This window comes from Callionymus lyra, chromosome 16 (genome assembly GCF_982586985.1).
Source record: "Callionymus lyra chromosome 16, fCalLyr1.hap1.1, whole genome shotgun sequence".
NCBI lineage: Eukaryota > Metazoa > Chordata > Actinopteri > Syngnathiformes > Callionymidae > Callionymus > Callionymus lyra.
This window is the reverse complement of record NC_141833.1, coordinates 19574578-19597517: the sequence shown is the minus strand read 5'-3', so window position 1 is coordinate 19597517 and position 22940 is coordinate 19574578. Positions and strand designations below refer to the sequence as shown.

Here is a 22940-nt window from a genome sequence, read left to right as displayed (position 1 = left end):
AGTTTGAAAACAAATTAAAGCAGTTACGACTGAGGACGAGAGGATACAGTGACTCCAGCAGCTTTTAAAGCTGATGTTTGTACATATTTTAGTTTGAAAACAAATTAAAGCAGTTACGACTGAGGACGAGAGGATACAGTGACTCCAGCAGCTTTTAAAGCTGATGTTTGTACATATTTTAGTTTGAAAACAAATGAAAGCAGTTACGACTGAGGACGAGAGGATACAGTGACTCCAGCAGCTTTTAAAGCTGATGTTTGTACATATTTTAGTTTGAAAACAAATTAAAGCAGTTACGACTGAGGACGAGAGGATACAGTGACTCCAGCAGCTTTTAAAGCTGATGTTTGTACATATTTTAGTTTGAAAACAAATGAAAGCAGTTACGACTGAGGACGAGAGGATACAGTGACTCCAGCAGCTTTTAAAGCTGATGTTTGTACATATTTTAGTTTGAAAACAAATTAAAGCAGTTACGACTGAGGACGAGAGGATACAGTGACTCCAGCAGCTTTTAAAGCTGATGTTTGTACATATTTTAGTTTGAAAACAAATGAAAGCAGTTACGACTTCATCAAGAGTCATGTGGTCTGTAAATACTGCAACACCAGAGTCAAGTACTCGACAATACTACAAATATATACTTGTTACTACAGTATCACTATACATCATATAGTTTACCTTGTATCGTATCGTCTGATTCTTGCCACCTCTACCTCTTACCCTAGCTAGCTGGGATAGCACCTGGGAAGAAAACCCCTCCAGAAGTCGGTAACACGTGGAGATTAAATCCAATCAGCCGCTGATTCACGGCGTCCGATGATCGTTGGCGCCGTCGAGCCGATAATCACTTTTTGTTTGGATTCTTCTCTTCATGTCATTAAACTTCGGTTCTTTTTGTTTCCTTCGCCTCCATGTTGGCTTCGCCGTGATTTATCTGCTCCATTAAAACTCATTTATCCACGTTAGCGCCGCAGACGTGCAGCTCTGTGGTTCGGCAGCAGCTTCTGGAAGATGTTCTGGTCCGTGACGTGAACTCTTTCGTTAGAAGATTATGACCACCTGGTTCTGAAGGAAGACGTCGTGAACCAATTATCTCGCCTTATCTCCTTCTTTTTTTTCCTCTGAAACTAAACGTTTCCCTCCTAAGAGTTCCCAGTTGAGAAGGATTTCCTGGGAAAGACCCTCAAGAGACGCCGCTAAAGTTCTGTTAGCTTAGCTAGCACTGGACGCTTTACCGCTACAATTTTTACACCTTTATTTGTAACAAAATGTTGTTTTAAAGTTAGTGACGGATGAAGATTTGTCGCCAGAGATTCTTCCTGCAGCTCAGGACGACTTCCTGCCGCGACTGGATCTTATTATCTAATTAGCTGTTAGCATTAGCATCATAAATCTAGCTTGTACTGATGGAATTTTACACTTAATTCATGTGTTTTATGTAGATATAGTAAATCCAGTTATGTTACATATATTAAATCAATTATTTTTCATTTTTTTCTTATTACTGTTGATCTGATTTGGTTTTTTTTTTGAGGTAATAACAAACGGAAAAAAAAGAAAAATTCGAGATTTAAATCAACTGAGAAAAGGTAGGAAATCAAAATTAACACATTTTACGTACAATCGACTTATTTTTTATTTTATTTTCACAAATAATCGGACTTTTTTAGATTAAAAAAAAGAAGAAAAACAAATGGTGGAAAAATATTTAGGGATTGAAATCGACTGAGGAAGTAAGAAAAATGCAATAAAATGATATATTTTAATGAAGAAATCGAATTTTCTTTTATTTATTAGGAAAAAAGCACATTGAAAAATGTTTTAATTTAAAAATCTAATAAAAATATATATTTTTGTTTTATGTATATATATAAAATAAAGTAGTGATTTTTATGTTTACTTTTAAGAGGTTTATGAATTAAAATGGACACAAAACGTAGAATAAACTGCTTTCGTTTTGGAATTAAAGATATAAATCAACTCAGGAAGGTAAATCAATTAAATACGTTATTTTATTTTATTTTAAAATGAGCTTTAAATTATGTTTTATTCATAGTAAATTAAATATTGATTTTATTCGTCTTATTGAATAACAAACCCGTATAAAAGTGTTTGTATTTTATAAGGGTATTTACTCGTTCATTATTTGAAGCAATTTTTTACGATAGAAAACGAAAAAAAACAACACATTTCATAGTAAATCCAACACAAAAATACGAAAACCTCACACGACTTGTTTATTAGTACAAACATATTTACATTTTTTTTTACCAGAAACGCTTTTAATTAATTTTTCATTTCATTTTGTTCCAGCATTAGTGACGTCACGCTGTGTCTCCTTTACTGACATCTGTAACTTTTGTCTCCGCGCAGCTGCCGCCTCGTCACACGCACACGCGCACACACACACACACACCTACACACACACTCGTTCGCGATGACGTCATGAGCTGAAGAAGGTTCCACGGACTCCAAACTTTTCCCTCCAGAGCAGCGAGCAGGAGGTTCATCACAGCCGGCTCTCATGAGGGGCACAGCGGGCACGACGAGCGGACGGACGCGCCCTCTGGAGGTTTAACTTCCTCGCCATCCTTCCTTTTTTTTTTATTCCTCTTTTTCTCTTCCTCTTTCTCTGCGGACCGAAGGGATGAAGATGCGTTCGCTGTCCGCGGTGCTGAAGCCGCTCGCCTTCCTGCTCGTGTTCGGATACTGTCCCTCCGTGGTGAGTTCACTGACCGCCGCAACTTCCATGGTTTCTGGGTCGACATTTTTATTTCATCATTTATGACAAAAAAAAATTAAATATTCACGTTATGTGACCAGAAAACATATTTTACCTCGTTTTTTTTGTACCGAGATCCCTCCAAAAAATTAACGTTTCCGTGTCGTAAATTGCCCTAAACTTGATATTATATTTATTTGTGTATTTAACTGAAAATTAACATTTTAATCATCACAATATATAAAGAAACAAAAGTGTTACGAAGCAGGTGAATGTAAGCTAGAATGTTAGCCACTCGCTAAGCTAGCAAACACACCAGTTGAATGTTAGCATTAGCATAATGAATCTAGCTTGTTATTATATATATAAATATATAACAGTTTTAGTTGTTTTTTTTCCATTTCTGTGCTACTTGTGTTCAGCTAAACAGTCTCTCAAACTAGCAAAAAAAGCAAATAAATCATATTAAATTGTAAGTAAGTAAGTAAGTAAGTCATTTGTATTTAGACCAGGGCCACAAAGCGCTTAAACAATCAAAACAATACTCAATAAAATATATACTTTAAAAGTCAAGATAATACTGAGAACAACACAGACCCTGTTTGAGACCTTGTCTCCGGCAGGGGTTTGAGTCAAATAATCCGCCATTTGTGACGTTGTTTAAAGAAACAGCGTCTTCGTAAGAGCCATAAATAAGGCATAAATGCTAAAAAAAAACAAAAAAACATTTTATTTGGATAAACATGTGTATTAATATTAAGATAAAAGAGTTGGCAGTTCAATTTCCTCAGGGGCCACATTCAATACTGGGACCATCAAGATAAATTAATAAATAACATTAATAAATCTTAAATAAGAATTACTCTTGATCTAAATGGACAATATTTCTTATATTTATTATATATATATTTTTAATTTATTTAATGTAAAAAAATCTAAAGAGAAAACATTTCTTCATCTTTTTTTAAATTTCAAAATAAAATACATAAAGCGCAAAAAAAGTGTCATTATGCCAAAAAAATATATTTAATTTAATTGAAACGTGATATAAAAGATTTTTTTCTAAAAAGAACAACAGTAAATTTAAAAAGAAATTAACAAGTTACTATATATGTAGAATTAAACTATAAATTAAATAGTTAAATAGCCAAATTAGCCAAAAGAATGTATAATTTGGTTTAAAAATTCGAATTTCATGGTTAGATTGTGTTGATTTTAACATGTATATCTACTTTTTTGATCCTTTTAAAATCTATTTTGATGAATTTGGGTTCATGACATTGACCGTCACACAAAATGACCCCGCTCGTGTTTTTTAAGAAGTAAATTAGTTAATTAATTGTACATTTAAAGAGCGTGCGGAGGGAAAAGAGAGTCTCCGCTGCACTCATGTTTATTGCTTACATCCACCTCAAAGACTCGTATTGATCCTGGACCGTCTCCCGACTGTAACTCAGAGCAAGTATAATCCTGCATTTCAATTCCTTTTAACAGCAGGGTCGCATCAAAAGAAGGAGAAAAAAGACCGAAAACAAGCGCAGGTTTTTTAGTTTCCCACACGATGCCAGAATCTTGATTGCGTCCTCGTCTCTGCTCTCCAATCATCCCGCCGCCATGTGGAAGTGTTTGTTCATAAAGCAGGAAATGTTTGCGGCTCAAGGGCTTCCGGCGCGGTCGTAAAAGAAGTGGCCGGGAAGAGATGAGGACCCAGCTGTCGGAATTATCCCTTTGTGTGGCCCTTTCAAAGACCCAAACCGGACTTTTTATTTCGGGGCTGCATCTGGTCCTGGCCGCCACGCTCGCTTATTACGGGCGGAAATGTTCGAATGAAAGGATGGAGATGATGATCCAGCTTCATGTTTGGCTTTTTAAAGAATGACTCAATGACATCATCAGGTTTAAGTGAGTCCAGGGTTTAGTTGGCGGTATTGGCAGTGGACAGTGGTCGACTAGGACCCAATCAATCTTGAGAAATAGATTTTACCATTTGAATTAGACATTGTAAAGAATTTGTATCACAATACATATCACAATACAGGGTCAACGATAGGATATAAAGTGATACTGTAGAAACAAGTATATATGTGTAGTATTGTCGAGTACTTGACTCTTGTGTTGAAGAATGTACAGACCACATGACTCTTGACGAAGTCGTAACTGATTTTATTTGTTTTCAAACCAAAATATGTCCAAACATCACATTTAAAAGGAGTCACTGTATCCTCTCGTCCTCAGTTGTAACTGCTTTCATTTGTTTTAAAAGCAAAATATGTCCAAACATCAGCTTTAAAAGCTGCTGGAGTCACTGTATCCTCTCGTCCTCAGTCATCATCGTGATCTCGCAGACTAAATGTTAATTGTCAATTAAGAAAATTTGAATTGCTTTATTTTTACACATGTTATTGAACTATAAAGAATTAAGGAACTATAATAAAAAATGAGAAATAATTCAATAGCCAAAGATGTATAATAATTATAATAAAACATTTTGAAAATCGATACAGTATCGTAAACGTATGTCCGCTACATGGTAGTGATGTGTTGATGAAGCTTCATAAAACAGTGTCATTATCTTCACAGTCCACTAGATGGTAGTGATGTGTTGATGAAGCTTCATGAAACAGTGTCATTATCTTCACAGTCCACTAGATGGTAGTGATGTGTTGATGAAGCTTCATGAAACAGTGTCATTATCTTCAGAGTCCACTAGATGGTAGTGATGTGTTGATGAAGCTTCATGGAACAGTGTCATTATGTTCAGAGTCCACTAGATGGTAGTGATGTGTTGATGAAGCTTCATGAAACAGTGTCATTATCTTCAGAGTCCACTAGATGGTAGTGATGTGTTGATGAAGCTTCATGAAACAGTGTCATTATCTTCAGAGTCCACTAGATGGTAGTGATGTGTTGATGAAGCTTCATGAAACAGAGTGATTACCTTCAGAGTCCACTAGATGGTAGTGATGTGTTGATGAAGCTTCATAAAACAGTGTCATTATCTTCAGAGTCCACTAGATGGTAGTGATGTGTGGATGAAGCTTCATGAAACAGTGTCATTATCCTCAGAGTCCACTAGATGGTAGTGATGTATTGATGAAGCTTCATGAAACAGTGTCATTATCTTCAGAGTCCACTAGATGGTAGTGATGTGTCGATGAAGCTTCATTAAACAGTGTCATTATCTTCAGAGTCCACTAGATGGTAGTGATGTGTCGATGAAGCTTCATGAAACAGTGTCATTATCCTCAGAGTCCACTAGATGGTAGTGATGTGTTGAGGAAGCTTCATGAAACAGTGTCATTATCTTCAGAGTCCAATAGATGGCGTCACTGCACTATTTTGATTTGTTTTGAACAACTGTTCTAATGAAACATCATTTTTAAACTGATGGCGCCACCTACTGACCTCTGAACAACATGACACTGCTTCATGAAGCTTCACCAACACATCACTACATATAGCTAATCTGTGTGAGACATTCAAGGACCAGACCAAGACTCAAGTTTTGATTTAAACATAGACCACTAAATTTTTGCCACATTTTTATATTGAATTTAAAAGGCTAAGAATTTTTTTTAATATTATTTTGGAATCTACTTTTTATTACAAGTATTTTTATTTATTTATGTGTAAAAACGTTCTGATACTTTAAAAAACAACACTTCCATTAAAAAAAAACGTTTAAAAATTGAAAGTCAAACATTCAATATTCTCTCCTCCTTTGATGAAGATGTCAAAATGGCCGCTGGAGAAGATAAACAGTTTAAACCTCCAGACGAATGTGTTGACGTCGCGGAGCTTCGACCCGTCGGCCGGCGAGAGCGATGAGTCAAAGTTTCTCTTCGCCCACGACAGCGGCGTCCTCGTCTGGTCTCGCATCCTTCAAGGCCGACGGACGAGGATGAGCGAGAGCGAGACATCAATCTGCGACACGACTCAAAAACCTCAGGTGTCGTGTTGACAAATACACCGACAGGTGATAACGACAGTCGTACGACTTTAGAATCGAACCAGCAGATGCTCGCGGTAACAAGTCGTCGTCCAGATCCACCTGAACATCTCAGGTAAGACCGTCTTTTATTAGATTCACCTGGACGCGTTTCATGACTTGAAAGCTAATCAGTGTTAGCGACGAGCTAAACTCATTTTTAAAAGTAATCACCAGCTACACAAATAAACTCAATTCTGAATTAAACTCCAGGAACATTAACTTTCACTCATACGAACTTCAATCATCTTCTTTAGTTTTCTAGCATCGTCGCATTACAGGACAAAGTGTCAACACTGATAATAAAAGCTAATAGCAGTTAGCATTAACTGCTATTTTTTTTTAAATAAAGTTGCCTCATTCTGGTAGCTTACAACAGCTAGCATCATTAGCAACATTAGCTAAGGACAGAAAAAAAAAAATGACAGCTAAGTACAAATTACAATAGCTAACAACATCTAACTACAGCTAACGTATCTAACAACATCTAACAAAAGCTAACAACATCTAACTATAGCTAACATATCTAACAAAAGCTTACAACAGCTAACGACAAATAACAACAGCTAAAAAAGCTAACAACACCTAATATTAGCTAACAACAGCTAACATAGCTAACAATGGCTAACGACAACTAACATAGCTAACAACAGTTAACAATAGCTAAAACAGCTAACAACAGCTAACGAAAACTAGGGTCAGCTAACAGCAGCCAATAATAGCGTACAGTAGGTAACATCAGCTAAAAACAGCCAAGATTGGCTAACATAGCAAACAACAGCTAACGTCAACTAACATAAGCTTACAACAGCTAATGGTAGTAGTTACAACGGCTAACAACTTACAAAAGCTAACAACAACTTACATCCGCTAACAACAGCTGACATAGGTAACAACAACTAACAATATCTAAAACAGCTAACAAAAGCTAACGGCAACTTACATCAACAAACAGAGCTAACATCAGCTAACATAGCAAACAAGAGCTAACATAACTAACAAAAGCTAACATAACTAAACAAATGCCATCATAGCTAACAATAGCTAAAACAGCTAACAGCAACTAACAGAGCTAACAAATGCTTACATCTGCTAACATAACTAATGAAAGCTAAAAGAATGAACAAATGCTAACATAACTAACAAACGCTATCATAGCTTACAGTAGCTAAAACAGACGGCAACGCCTGACAACGACAACTTACATAGCTAACATAGCTATCAAAAGCTAACATAACTAACAAAAGATAACATAGCTAACATAGCTCGCGATAGTTTACAGAAGCTAAGGACTGCTAGCGTTCACTGCTAGCTTTTGAAACACCTCTCTGGTTCCAACAACCTCTGCTGTCGCTGGTTGCTCTGCACGACATCTTCTCCGTGACACTCGGATCAATACTTGGAACAAACAGAGTTTTATTCTCCTGACGGACGGAAGATTGAAGCCGCGGCTCATGAACCATAACTTTATTTGTCCGGATCACACGCAATAAAACCTCCACAAATCAGGTTTATCTGCGACTCCCAGCAGGAGCGTCTCCGTGAAGCTCTCTGGTCGTCCATCAGCAGGTTATGGTCCAGGAGGGAAGTCTGGAGACGTGAACATCATCATGTATGTTTTAATATTGCTTCACTGGAGAGAGGAATCCAAACCTGACGCTGATGAACTGAAACAAATATTAATTACCTTCTAAAAGGACGTTGTGATGAAATATTTGCCAAAAGACACGTCTTTCATTTTTATGAACTTGTTTTTAGCATCCTCTAGATGGCGCTTGCTGTTCTATTATTTTTGCTTTGAGCATTTTTATAAGTTAAAAAATATGGAATTCGCAAATGGAGAGAGCGCCACCTAGTGAGGCTTTGATGTACATGTAGTTGCCTCCTTTTATTCTAAATGTTTGATTTTTTTTAGCCTTTTTGTTTTACTTTACTTTCAACAGTAACGTGTTTTTTTATTACTGTCATTTTTTTTATTTTATAATTTCCCACATTCTTTCCTCATGTATTAGTGTTTTTTTTAAATTAGTTAATTAATTAATTTTTAATTTGCAGAGCTCAACATATATAACTATGTAAGAATGTTAATGTTTTAGGGTTTTAGGACTTTGTTTATCTTTTTTTTTTTAATTTATTTTTGTATTAAACGATAAGAAAGTGTTTTTTGTTTTTAAATACTTGAAAGTTGAATATATGTTTCAATAAAAAAGAAGAATACCTTGTCATTTCTAAGACAACTTATTTTTCTATCTATCCATAACATTTTGGAAAACAGACTTTATGAAGATGGGACACCTCAGGGGTCAAACCTTGGACCATCTATTATCTTTGAAAAAAAAAAGAAAACTTCTTCTTCATTTGTTCGCATGACTAACACTTACCTTGTGAAGTGAGTTAAAGTTGTGTTCTGTGTTTCAATTAGGTGTAAAAAAAACAACAAAAAAAAACAGATACATCACACAGACACAAAATTACTGTGTTTCTTTCAAAATATTGTATTTATAAATGTTATTTAATCGTTCAATCCTTTTTTATCATAGTTCTTTTACTGGTTATATTTCAAGAAATTGTGTGTACATTTAATTTTCTATTTATAATTATACTCAGCCTCCATATGGCAGCAGTCATCACGTCCTCCGCAGTTAAAGGAATCAATATAATCAGTCATCGTCTGAGGACGAGAGGATACAGTGACTGCAGCAGCTTTTAAAGCTGATGTTTGGACATATTTTGGTTTGAAAACAAATTAAAGTAGTTACGACTTCGTTTTTTTTATACTTTTGTGTTGCAATTAAACTATCTCCCACTAGATGGCAGCGTGTCATGTGAGATCCTGATGATGACTGAGGACGAGAGGATACAGTGACTCCAGCCGCTTTTAAAGCTGATGTTTGGACATATTTTGGTTTGAAAACAAATGAAAGCAGTTACGACTGAGGACGAGAGGATACAGTGACTCCAGCAGCTTTTAAAGCTGATGTTTGGACATATTTTGGTTTGAAAACAAATGAAAGCAGTTACGACTGAGGACGAGAGGATACAGTGACTCCAGCAGCTTTTAAAGCTGATGTTTGGACATATTTTGGTTTGAAAACAAATGAAAGCAGTTACGACTGAGGACGAGAGGATACAGTGACTTCAGCAGCTTCTAAAGCTGATGTTTGGACATATTTTGGTTTGAAAACAAATTAAATCAGTTACGACTTCGCCAAGAGTCATGTGGTCTGTAAATACTCCAACACCAGAGTCAAGTACTCGACAATACTACACATGTATACTTGTTACTACAGTATCGTTGACCCTGTATCGTGACACGTATCGTCAGATCATGTGACCACAGCTTGTGTGTTGTGCAGACGGTGCGGCCGAAGGAAGGCTGGCAGGTCTACAGCTCGGCTCAGGACGCGGACGGACGCTGCGTCTGCACCGTCGTGGCCCCCGAGCAGAACCTGTGCTCCAGGGACGCCAAGGGCCGACAGCTGCGGCAGCTCCTGGAGAAGGTTGGTGTTCCTGCTGCTGCCGAGGATCACCAAGATCCCGTCACGCTTCCTCAGACTCCTGGCTGCCAGGTTTATAACCCGCAACTCTGATCCCAGCAGGTGGTTTTAAATCTGTCAGAGATAAGAGCTTCATATCAGCTCATCTTCAGTATTTATGCTGCTCAGTGACGAGCGCTTCCTGTTGCCATGGCGACGACACAGGAACTTTTGTCTACTTTTTCTTATCAGTGTTTAAAAACTATTTGTGTTGAATTTGTTTACTTTAAACACACGTCCGAGTTTCCAACATTCCAGCAAGAAGGTTGTCACCGGGTGTTAGCTTCATGCTAACCGCTAGCATCAGCACCATGACTGACTGAGGACGAGAGGATACAGTGAGTCCAGCAGCTTTGAAAGCTGACGTTTGGACATATTATGGTTTGAAAGCAGTTTGAGTTAAGAGTCAAGAACCAAAACGCATTACTCAGAATCCTCTAGATGGCGCCCTCTCGTGTATAATGTCTGATAACAACTTGACACATACACACTTTAACACATACACACTTTAACACGCACGCACATATACCCCGTAAGACACACGCACATACACACTTTAACACACATGCAAACACACACACATACACACTTTAACACACGCACATACACACTTTAACACATACACACACACAATTTAACACACATACACACTTAAACACACATACACACTTTAACACACGCACACACACACACTTTAACACACACGCACATACACACTTTAACACATACACACACACTTTAACACACATACACACTTAAACACACATACACACTTTAACACACGCACATACACACTTTAACACATACACACACACATTAACACACACACGCACATACACACTAACACATACACACACACTTTAACACACATACACACTTTAACACATGCAAATACACACTTTAAGACTCACTTACATACACACTTTAACACACACACTTTAACAAACACACGCACATACACACTTTAACACATACACACACACTTTAACACACATACACACTTAAACACACATACACACTTAAACACACATACACACTTTAACACACGCACACACACACACTTTAACACACACGCACATACACACTTTAACACATACACACACACTTTAACACACATACACACTTAAACACACATACACACTTTAACACACGCACATACACACTTTAACACATACACACACACATTAACACACACACGCACATACACACTAACACATACACACACACTTTAACACACATACACACTTTAACACATGCAAATACACACTTTAAGACTCACTTACATACACACTTTAACACACACACTTTAACAAACACACGCACATACACACTTTAACACATACACACACACTTTAACACACATACACACTTAAACACACATACACACTTTAACACACGAACATACACACTTTAACACATACACACACACATTAAAACACACACGCACATACACACTTTAACACATACACACACACTTTAACACACATACAAACTTAAACACACATACACACTTTAACACACACACACACACACACACTTTAACACACACACGCACATACACACTTTAACACACGCACACATTCACACTTTAACACATAAACACATACACACTTTAACGCACACATTCACACTTTAACGTACACACTTTAACACACACACTTTAAAACACTAACACACACTTTAACACACGCACACTTTAACACACACACACACTTTGACACACACTTGAACTTGACTTATTTGTTTGTTTATTAAAGCATACATACATATTAGATGGAGACAGCGCCACCTAGTGAGCTCTAAAAGTGAGGCTTTCCTCAATTATTCCTGTTTATATTTTAATCTCCACTGTTATATATTTGATAATTGTTCCTCCAGATACGAGTCGATCAGCAGAACATGAGGTTCTTCTCTGAAGAGCAGAGGAACGATCATGGATCTGTTTCTTCTCGTCCTTCAAACACAGTCGTGACCAGATGATGCTTTTTTTTAATCTTCAACCACTAATCTGATAATCTGATTAAATAATGAGCGTTTGTGGCGTCAGAAGGAATTATAGATTTAAATAACCTAAATATTTTTGATTTGACACGAGAACATTTTTAAATATATATATATAATATATGAAATCACAGAAAGATTCTAGAATTTTTTCTACCAAGAAATCATTTATTTAAAAAAAGTGATAATAATGATGAAGATAATAATGATGAAGATGATGAAGATAATAATGATGATGATGATGAAGATAATAATGATGATGAAGATGATGATGATGATGATAATGATTGTGATGAAGATGATGATAATAATGATGATGAAGATGATGAAGAAGAAGAAGAAGATGATGATGATGATGATGATGATGATGAAGATAATAATGATGAAGATGATGATGATGAAAATGATGATGATGATGAAGATAATAATGATGAAGATGATGAAGATAATAATGATGAAAATGATGATGATGATGAAGATAATAATGATGAAGATGATGAAGATAATAATGATGAAGATAATAATGATGAAGATGATGATGATAATAATGATGATGAAGATGATGATGATAATGATAATGATTGTGATGAAGATGATGATAATAATGATGATGAAGGTGATGAAGATGATGAAGAAGATGATGATGATGATGATGATGAAGATAATAATGATGAAGATGATGATGATAATAATGATGAAGATAATGATGATGATAATAATGATGATGAAGATGATGAAGATAATAATGATGAAGATGATGATGATGATGATGAAGATGAAGATGATAATAATGATGATGATAATAATGATGAAGATGATGATGATAATGATAATGATTGTGATGAAGATGATGATGATGATAATAATGATGATGAAGATGATGAAGATGATGAAGAAGATGATGATGGAGATGATGATGATGAAGATGATGATGGAGATGAAGATGAAGATTAAGATGATGATGATGGAGATGATGAAGATAATAATGATGAAGATAATAATGATGAAGATGATGATGATAATAATGATGATGAAGATGATGATGATGATGATAATGATTGTGATGAAGATGATGATAATAATGATGATGAAGGTGATGAAGATGATGAAGAAGATGATGATGATGATGATGATGATGATGAAGATAATAATGATGAAGATGATGATGATGAAGATAATAATGATGAAGATAATAATGATGAAGATGATGATGATGATAATAATGATGATGAAGATGATGAAGATAATAATGATGAAGATGATGATGATGATGATGAAGATGAAGATGATAATAATGATGATGATAATAATGATGAAGATGATGATGATAATGATAATGATTGTGATGAAGATGATGATGATGATAATAATGATGATGAAGATGATGAAGATGATGAAGAAGATGATGATGGAGATGATGATGATGATGATGGAGATGAAGATGAAGATTAAGATGATGATGATGGAGATGAAGATGATGATGATGAAGATGAAGATGATGATGATGAAGATGATGATGATGGAGATGAATATGAACATGAAGATTAAGATGATGATGATGGAGATGAAGATGATGATGATGAAGATAACGATGATGATGTGTCTTGACTGTGAAGGTGCAGAACATGTCTCAGTCCATCGAGGTGTTGAACCTGAGGACCCAGCGAGACTTCCAGTACATCATGAGGATGGAGAGTCAGATCAAAGGACTGAGGTCCAAGTTCCGGCAGGTTGAGTCCGACAGGAGGACGTTTGTCAGCAAGAACTTCCAGGTACTGAAGGAACATCTTCATCTCCTGAAGAACCGTGTCATCCTTCTCTCTGGTCGTGTTTGATCAGGAGCTCCAGGGGAAGATGGAGCAGCTGCAGCCTCTGATCCCAGTCCTGGAACAGTACAAGATGGACGCCAGGCTCATCTCCCAGTTCAAGGAGGAGATCAAGAACCTGACCACGGTCCTGGTCAACATGCAGGAGGAGATGGGAGCCTTCGACTACGAGGAGCTGCAGCACAAGGTTCTGTCTCTGGAGAGCAGACTTCACCAGTGCATGAGCAAACTCAGTGAGTCCAGCACACACTCATCTTCATCATCCTCATCATCATCATCTTCATCATCCTCATCCCCATCTTCATCATCCTCATCCCCATCTTCATCATTATCATCATCTTCTTCATCATTGTCTTCATCATCATCATCTTTATGTTCATCATCATCATCATCATCTTCTTCATCTTCATCCTTATCGTCATCTTCATCATCATATTTATCTTTATCATCTTCATCATCATCTTCTCCTTCATCATCATCATCTTCATCATCATATTTATCTTTATCATCTTCATCATCATCATCATCTTCATCATTATCATCATCATCTTCATCATCTTCTTCATCATCTTCATCATCTTCTTCATCATCATCTTCTTCACCATCTGTATCATCCTTATCTTCATCTTCATCATCATATTTATCTTTATCATCTTCATCATCATCTTCTCCTTCATCATCATCATCTTCATCATCATATTTATCTTTATCATCTTCATCATCATCTTCTCCTTCATCATCATCATCATCTTCATCATAATCATCTTCTTCTTCATCATCTTCATCATCTTCTTCATCATCATCTTCTTCACCATCTTTATCATCATCATCACCTTTATCTTCTACATCATCTTCACCATCATCATCTTAATCATCATCATCATTATCATCATCTTCTTCGTCATCAGTTTATTCATCATCTTTATCATCATCATTATCTTCACCATCATCTTCAACTTTATCATCATCATCTTAACCATAATCAGTCTCATCATCCTTATATTCATCATCATCATCATCATCATCCTCATCATCCTTATCTTCTTCATCTTCATCATCATCCTTATCTTCTTCATCTTCATCATCATCATCATCGTGATCTTTATCATCATCTTAACCATCATTATCAACATCATCATCCTCATCATCTTTATCTTCTTCATCTTCATCATAAAAATGCAAGAACTACAGAACTACAACTTCTTCAAACGCGTGTGTGTGTGTGTGCGTGTGTGTGTGTGTGCGTGTGCGTGTGCGTGTGTGTGTGTGCGCGCGTGTGTGTGTGTGTGTGTGTGTGTGTGTGTGTGTGCGTGTGTGTGTAGCTTGTGGCAGGCTGATGAAGATCTCTGGGCCTCTGACCGTCAAGACTTCTGGTACCAGGTTCGGAGCGTGGATGACGGACCCGCTGGCGCCGCAGAAGAACAACAGAGTGAGTGTCCCCGGAATAGATGATCTCAGCAGGAAGTTTTCCCAGAATAAACTCAAAGACTCGAGTCGTCGACTTCATCTCCAGCAGGACTTGAAGAACTTTGAAGTTTTCTTCTGACAACACTTTGAAAGTCTCTTAGTTCAATATTTAGATTCTCAAAACAACATGTCATTATTATTACGACCACCTGCTTCATACTTCAGTCTGCAGTGGTCAGTACCTGCCACAACTTACATGTTTTATTCATTTGTTTTCAAAGTCTTTGATGAAGTCTGACAATATTAAACTGAAATATAAACTTAACTTAATAAAAGCTTAAGCAAGTGAATATTTAAACGACTGAAGGAAGAAAAAAGTAGAGAAAAATAGAATTCATAAGTAACTAGTAAATACAAGTTACAATACAAAAAAAAATAAATTATTTGTAATAATCAAACCTTACCTTTCTGGGCGCAGTTTTAGTGTATCTGCCAATCAAATGAGGTCTGAATCGGCGAATCTGTTGAGTGGAGTCCCTCAGGGTTCTGTTCTGGGTCCTTTATTATTTTTTCTGTATTTGATTCCCTTCAGTAAAATAATTCAGAGATTTTTCTTACCACATTTTTGCTGATGACTTCCAGCTCTACTGCTCTTTTGATCCACTGAATTACTTACTTAATCAAATGAAAAACACAATAAGGAAAAGGTTAAAGGTAAAAATAAAGATAAAAAGGACAAAAGATCAAATAATATACATTTAAGAAAATGTCGATTAAAGCCTGAAATCTAAAGTTATTAAAAGTAAAAAAAAGAAAAAAGAAATGTTTGGTTGGAATTTTGAGTTGATCACAACTCTTCTACATAATGAAATTAAAATAAAAGAAATAAATAAAAAAATATATTGAAATTGATTTGTAGATTGAAACATTTTTATAAATATTTTTTAAATTACAATTCAACTTTTTAAAGTTATTTTATTAACACAGGTACATCCTTGAATCAATTTTCCTGTTGTAATATACAAAACTAAAAAACAAAACAAAAACAAAAAAACTTTTAAAAAGAAATCGGGCAAAAAGACATTTTTTATGAAAAAAGAAAATCTGAAAAATGTATTAAATAACACGGGTAATAATAGAATAGAAAAATTAATAAATAAAACATTTAAACTAGAAGTAATTCATTGTATTTCAAATAAAAATTAATTCATATTTAATAATGCAGTGTCATTATCTTCAGAGTCCACTAGATGCTAGTGATGTGTTGATGAAGCTTCATGAAACATTGTCATTATCTTCAGAGTCCACTAGATGTTAGTGATGTGTTGATGAAGCTTCATGAAACAGTGTCATTATCTTCAGAGTCCACTAGATGGTAGTGATGTGTTGATGAAGCTTCATGAAACAGTGTCATTATCTTCAGAGTCCACTAGATGGTAGTGATGTGTTGATGAAGCTTCATGAAACAGTGTCATTATCTTCAGAGTCCACTAGATGGTAGTGATGTGTTGATGAAGCTTCATGAAACAGTGTCATTATCTTCAGAGTCCACTAGATGGTAGTGATGTGTTGATGAAGCTTCATGAAACAGTGTCATTATCTTCAGAGTCCACTAGATGGTAGTGATGTGTTGATGAAGCTTCATGAAACACTGTCATTATCTTCAGAGTCCACTAGATGCTAGTGATGTGTTGATGAAGCTTCATGAAACCGTGTCATTATCTTCAGAGTCCACTAGATGGTAGTGATGTGTTGATGAAGCTTCATGAAACAGTGTCATTATCTTCAGAGTCCACTAGATGGTAGTGATGTGTTGATGAAGCTTCATGAAACAGTGTCATTATCTTCAGAGTCCACTAGATGGTAGTGATGTGTTGATGAAGCTTCATGAAATAGTGTCATTATCTTCAGAGTCCACTAGATGGTAGTGATGTGTTGATGAAGCTTCATGAAACACTGTCATTATCTTCAGAGTCCACTAGATGGTAGTGATGTGTTGATGAAGCTTCATGAAACAGTGTCATTACCTTCAGAGTCCACTAGATGGTAGTGATGTGTTGATGAAGCTTCATGAAACAGTGTCATTATCTTCAGAGTCCACTAGATGGTAGTGATGTGTTGATGAAGCTTCATGAAACAGTGTCATTATCTTCAGAGTCCACTAGATGGTAGTGATGTGTTGATGAAGCTTCATGAAACAGTGTCATTATCTTCAGAGTCCAATAGATGGTAGTGATGTGTTGATGAAGCTTCATGAAACAGTGTCATTATCTTCAGAGTCCACTAGATGGTAGTGATGTCTTGATGAAGCTTCATGAAACCGTGTCATTATCTTCAGAGTCCACTAGATGGTAGTGATGTGTTGATGAAGCTTCATGAAACCGTGTCATTATCTTCAGAGTCCACTAGATGGTAATGATGTGTTGATGAAGCTTCATGAAACAGTGTCATTATCTTCAGAGTCCACTAGATGGTAGTGATGTGTTGATGAAGCTTCATGAAACAGTGTCATTATCTTCAGAGTCCACTAGATGGTAGTGATGTGTTGATGAAGCTTCATGAAACACTGTCATTATCTTCAGAGTCCACTAGATGCTAGTGATGTGTTGATGAAGCTTCATGAAACCGTGTCATTATCTTCAGAGTCCACTAGATGGTAGTGATGTGTTGATGAAGCTTCATGAAACAGTGTCATTATCTTCAGAGTCCACTAGATGGTAGTGATGTGTTGATGAAGCTTCATGAAACAGTGTCATTATCTTCAGAGTCCACTAGATGGTAGTGATGTGTTGATGAAGCTTCATGAAATAGTGTCATTATCTTCAGAGTCCACTAGATGGTAGTGATGTGTTGATGAAGCTTCATGAAACACTGTCATTATCTTCAGAGTCCACTAGATGGTAGTGATGTGTTGATGAAGCTTCATGAAACAGTGTCATTACCTTCAGAGTCCACTAGATGGTAGTGATGTGTTGATGAAGCTTCATGAAACAGTGTCATTATCTTCAGAGTCCACTAGATGGTAGTGATGTGTTGATGAAGCTTCATGAAACAGTGTCATTATCTTCAGAGTCCACTAGATGGTAGTGATGTGTTGATGAAGCTTCATGAAACAGTGTCATTATCTTCAGAGTCCAATAGATGGTAGTGATGTGTTGATGAAGCTTCATGAAACAGTGTCATTATCTTCAGAGTCCACTAGATGGTAGTGATGTCTTGATGAAGCTTCATGAAACCGTGTCATTATCTTCAGAGTCCACTAGATGGTAGTGATGTGTTGATGAAGCTTCATGAAACCGTGTCATTATCTTCAGAGTCCACTAGATGGTAATGATGTGTTGATGAAGCTTCATGAAACAGTGTCATTATCTTCAGAGTCCACTAGATGGTAGTGATGTGTTGATGAAGCTTCATGAAACCGTGTCATTATCTTCAGAGTCCACTAGATGGTAGTGATGTGTTGATGAAGCTTCATGAAACAGTGTCATTATCTTCAGAGTCCACTAGATGATAGTGATGTGTTGATGAAGCTTCATGAAACAGTGTCATTATCTTCAGAGTCCACTAGATGGTAGTGATGTGTTGATGAAGCTTCATGAAACAGTGTCATTATCTTCAGAGTCCACTAGATGGTAGTGATGTGTTGATGAAGCTTCATGAAACAGTGTCATTATCTTCAGAGTCCACAAGATGGCGTCTCTGCACTATTTTCCTTTGTTTTGAACAACTGTTCTAATGAAACATTATTTTTAAAAGTGAAAAACATGACACTGTTTCATGAAGCTCCATCAACACATCACTAGTTAATACATAAAGGGAAGTGATTTGTCTCTCGGTCCACCAGAGGGCGCCACACATACATAAGTGTTTGTCCCGGCAGGTGTGGTACATGGACGGCTACACCAACAACAAGATCGTCAAAGAGTTCAAGTCCGTGTCGGACTTCGTCGCCGGAGTGGAGTCCCGGAGCTACAACCTCCCGTTCAAGTGGGCCGGCACCAACCACGTGGTCTACAACGGCTCGCTGTACTACAACAAGATGCAGAGCAACATCCTGGTCCGCTACAGCTTCGAGACGGGCCGCGTGGTGACCCAGCGGGCGCTGGAGTCGGCCGGCTTCCACAACGTCTACCCGTACACGTGGGGCGGCTTCTCCGACATCGACCTGATGGCGGACGAGCTGGGCCTGTGGGCCGTCTACGCCACCAACCAGAACGCCGGCAACGTGGTGATCGCCCGACTCAACCAGGACACGCTGCAGGTCCTGGACACCTGGAACACCGAGTACTCCAAGAGGAACGCCGGCGAGGCCTTCATGATCTGCGGGACCCTCTACATCACCAACTCCCACCTGACGGGCGCCAAGGTCTACTACGCCTTCTCCACCAAGACCTCCTCGTACGAGTACACGGACATCCCCTTCCACAACCAGTACTTCCACCTGTCCATGCTGGACTACAACGCCCGGGACCGAGCCCTGTACGGCTGGAACAACGGACACCAGGTCCTGTTCAACGTCACGCTCTTTCACGTCATCAAGACCCAGGACGACTCGTAGACCCTCCTGGAGGTCAGTCCAGGAGGTCCAGACGGACCCGTTCACACGAGGTAAAGAACATCTCCACGAAAAAAAATGTAACCCTTGTGTTGTGTCTGGGTCAAGGTGACCCCAAGGCCCGAAAACATGGGTCAAAGTGACCGAGAGATAACACAAGGGATACCACAAACACATTTGGTTTCGGGCTTTCGGGTCACCTTGACCAAGAGACGACTAAAGGGATAAGAAAATCATTTGCTTTCGGGCATTTGGGTCACCTTGACCCGGAGACAACACAAGGGATACCACAAACACATTTGGTTTCGGGCTTTTGGGTCACCTTGACCAAGAGACGACTAAAGGGATAAGAAAATCATTTGTTTTCGGGCATTTGGGTCACCTTGACCCGGAGACAACACAAGGGATACCACAAACACATTTGTCTTCGGGTCTCAGGGTCACCTTGACCCAGAGGAAATTTAACGTTTGCAAAAAGTGACAGTGGCTAGAAAGAGAAAAATAAACGTACAAAGATCTTAAAAATACATTTTGAAAAATCTTGAAATAAATTCACAGAAATCCTCAAACAAAATTATTTAATCATTAAATACATTTAAAAACTCTTAAAACAAATTGAAAAATTCCTTTAAAATATAAAATACAAAACTGTTGGAACAAATTTACAAAATCTTGATTTGTTCAAATCTCGGAATAAATGTATAAAAATCTTGAAACAAAATGACTAATTACTTTTTGTTGAAATCTTGAAACAAATTAACAAACTATTAAACAAATTTGAAAATCTAGCACAAAAAAAGTTACAAAATCTCGAAACACATTTAGCAAATTCATAAAAACAAAAATAAATATTTAAAATATCAAAAACATTTGAAATCTTGACACAAATTTACAAAAATATTGAATTAAATTTACAAAATGTTGAAAGAGATTTAAAATTTAAAACGAAATTGGTAAAATCTTGCAATTATTTTCAGAAATCTAGAAATGTTTACTTTAAATAAATCTGGAAACAGAATAAAGTAAGAAAGAAAAAAATGCCGCAAAGGCTTAAAGAAAATTTGAAAAAAGATTTACCGATATGTTGGTGAATTTGTTTTGTTTATCCCATTTTATGTAAAAAATTGAATACAAAAAGTTTTATTTTCAAAATATTTTATTTTAATAACACATTATAAATGGGAAATACATATTAGTGTATTTTGCTAATTTTTGAAAATCTGATCATTCCACAAAAAATCTCTTCTGAAAATGTGAGCGTTAAATGTTGATAAATAATTTGTATAAAATACTTCATTAACTTGTAAATAAGTAAATGTGTTTACATTTTGAGTTTTTTTATTTAAAAAAACGTTTCCTTTCATCGAACAAATGTCATGTTTAACAAGAGTTTTTACTTCTAAAATCTCTTTTCACCGACGCTGACGTCGACGACCCTGAACTGTCCATCAACTCTGTGATCAAAGACGTTTTTTTCTCTCAAAGCTGCTCTCGAACGTTTCCCATCGTGTTCGGACTGAAACTTTTCATCAACGCTGCAGATGATGACGTTTGTTGTACGAGTCATGATATTTAAAGGTATAATGTGAATAAAGTTATGTTTTCAGTGAATCACTGCTTTTCTTTTTGATATCTGCAGTCCCACACCACCGCGTGTAAGTAAGTAAGTAAGTAATATTTATTTATATAGCGCTTTTCGAGACCAGGGTCACAAAGCGCTTAAACAATCAAAACAATACTCAAAAAAGTACATACTTTAAAGATCAAGATAATACTGAGAACAACACAGGAGTTCGAGAAATTCAAGGAAAAGCCTGAACAAATAGAAATGTCTTAAGATGTTTCTTAAAGGAGTCAGTAGATCATCAAACACAAAGAGAGAGAAGATCGTTCCAAAGCTTAGGAGCAACAGCCTGAAAAGATTTCTCTCCTCTGGTCCTGAACCGTGTGCGTGGAACCATAAGTAGATTCTGATCCACAGACCTCAGAGCCCGAGCTGGGGTGTAAGGCTGGATCAGATCAGTGATGTAAGGAGGAGCCTGACCATGAATAGATCTGAAAGTAAGAACCAGAATTTTAAAGTTGATCCTGAAAGAAACTGGAAGCCAGTGAAGAGTTTTAAGGACCAGAGAAATGTAAGTTCTTCTACTAGAGCGGGTCAGAATTCTCGCTGCAGAGTTCTGAATCAACTGCAGGCGAGACAGATCCTTCTTGTTAAGACATGAAAACAAACTGTTACAATAGTCCAGACGAGAAGAAACAAACGCATGGATTATAAGATCCAGATCATGTTGTGACAACATTTTCCTAAGTTTAGAGATTTTTCTCAGTTGAAAGAAACAGTTTCTGGTCAGTTTTCTGCAGTGTTGAACAAGAGACATGTCTTTATCAAATACAACACCCAGGTTTCTCAGGCTCAGTTTGACAGACTGACCTAAGTCACCCAAGTACTGACTCAACCCTGGAATCTTATCATCAGGAGCAATCACCAGAGTTTCAGTTTTGTCCACAAAACCCTGTCACTACACAGTTTCCAGGTATTGGTGCCCCGAGTGAGGATACGTTTTGGCGCTTGCTCTCTGTTTTTCTGCTCTGAAGATACGCCGAGGGAAAACGTTTTCCGGGTAAAAACCTCCTCCACGAGGCCCCGACGTTCATTGATGCGCTCACGACTTTTACGACTTCATGACTCACAACGACACTGTTCAATGAAAGTTAAATACTTAAGTGACTCGACACCAAAGGTTTCATAGAATGACTTTTACCAAAATAAATTCATGAACCTTTATATATTTTTTAAGTTATTTTGCACCAGAATCCCAGCATGCACCTGAACTGAGCCACTGGGCTCGTTAAAATAGACAAATAATGATGTTGACAAAAGCTGAATTCAACAAACTTT

At 37.0% G+C, this 22940-nt stretch overlaps 1 protein-coding gene across 1 annotated transcript; it reads left to right on the top strand.

Moving 5' to 3' along the window:
• Positions 1–2526: 2526 nt before the first annotated feature.
• On the top strand, positions 2527–21571 carry LOC148064098 (noelin-3-like). Its single transcript, XM_087810900.1, has 6 exons — positions 2527–2725; positions 10070–10213; positions 13867–14022; positions 14090–14309; positions 15399–15505; positions 19364–21571. Exons 1-6 carry the CDS (start codon positions 2651–2653, stop codon positions 20039–20041), a joined length of 1380 nt encoding a protein of 459 aa, XP_087667026.1. The 5' UTR covers positions 2527–2650; the 3' UTR covers positions 20042–21571.
• Positions 21572–22940: the final 1369 nt, after the last annotated feature.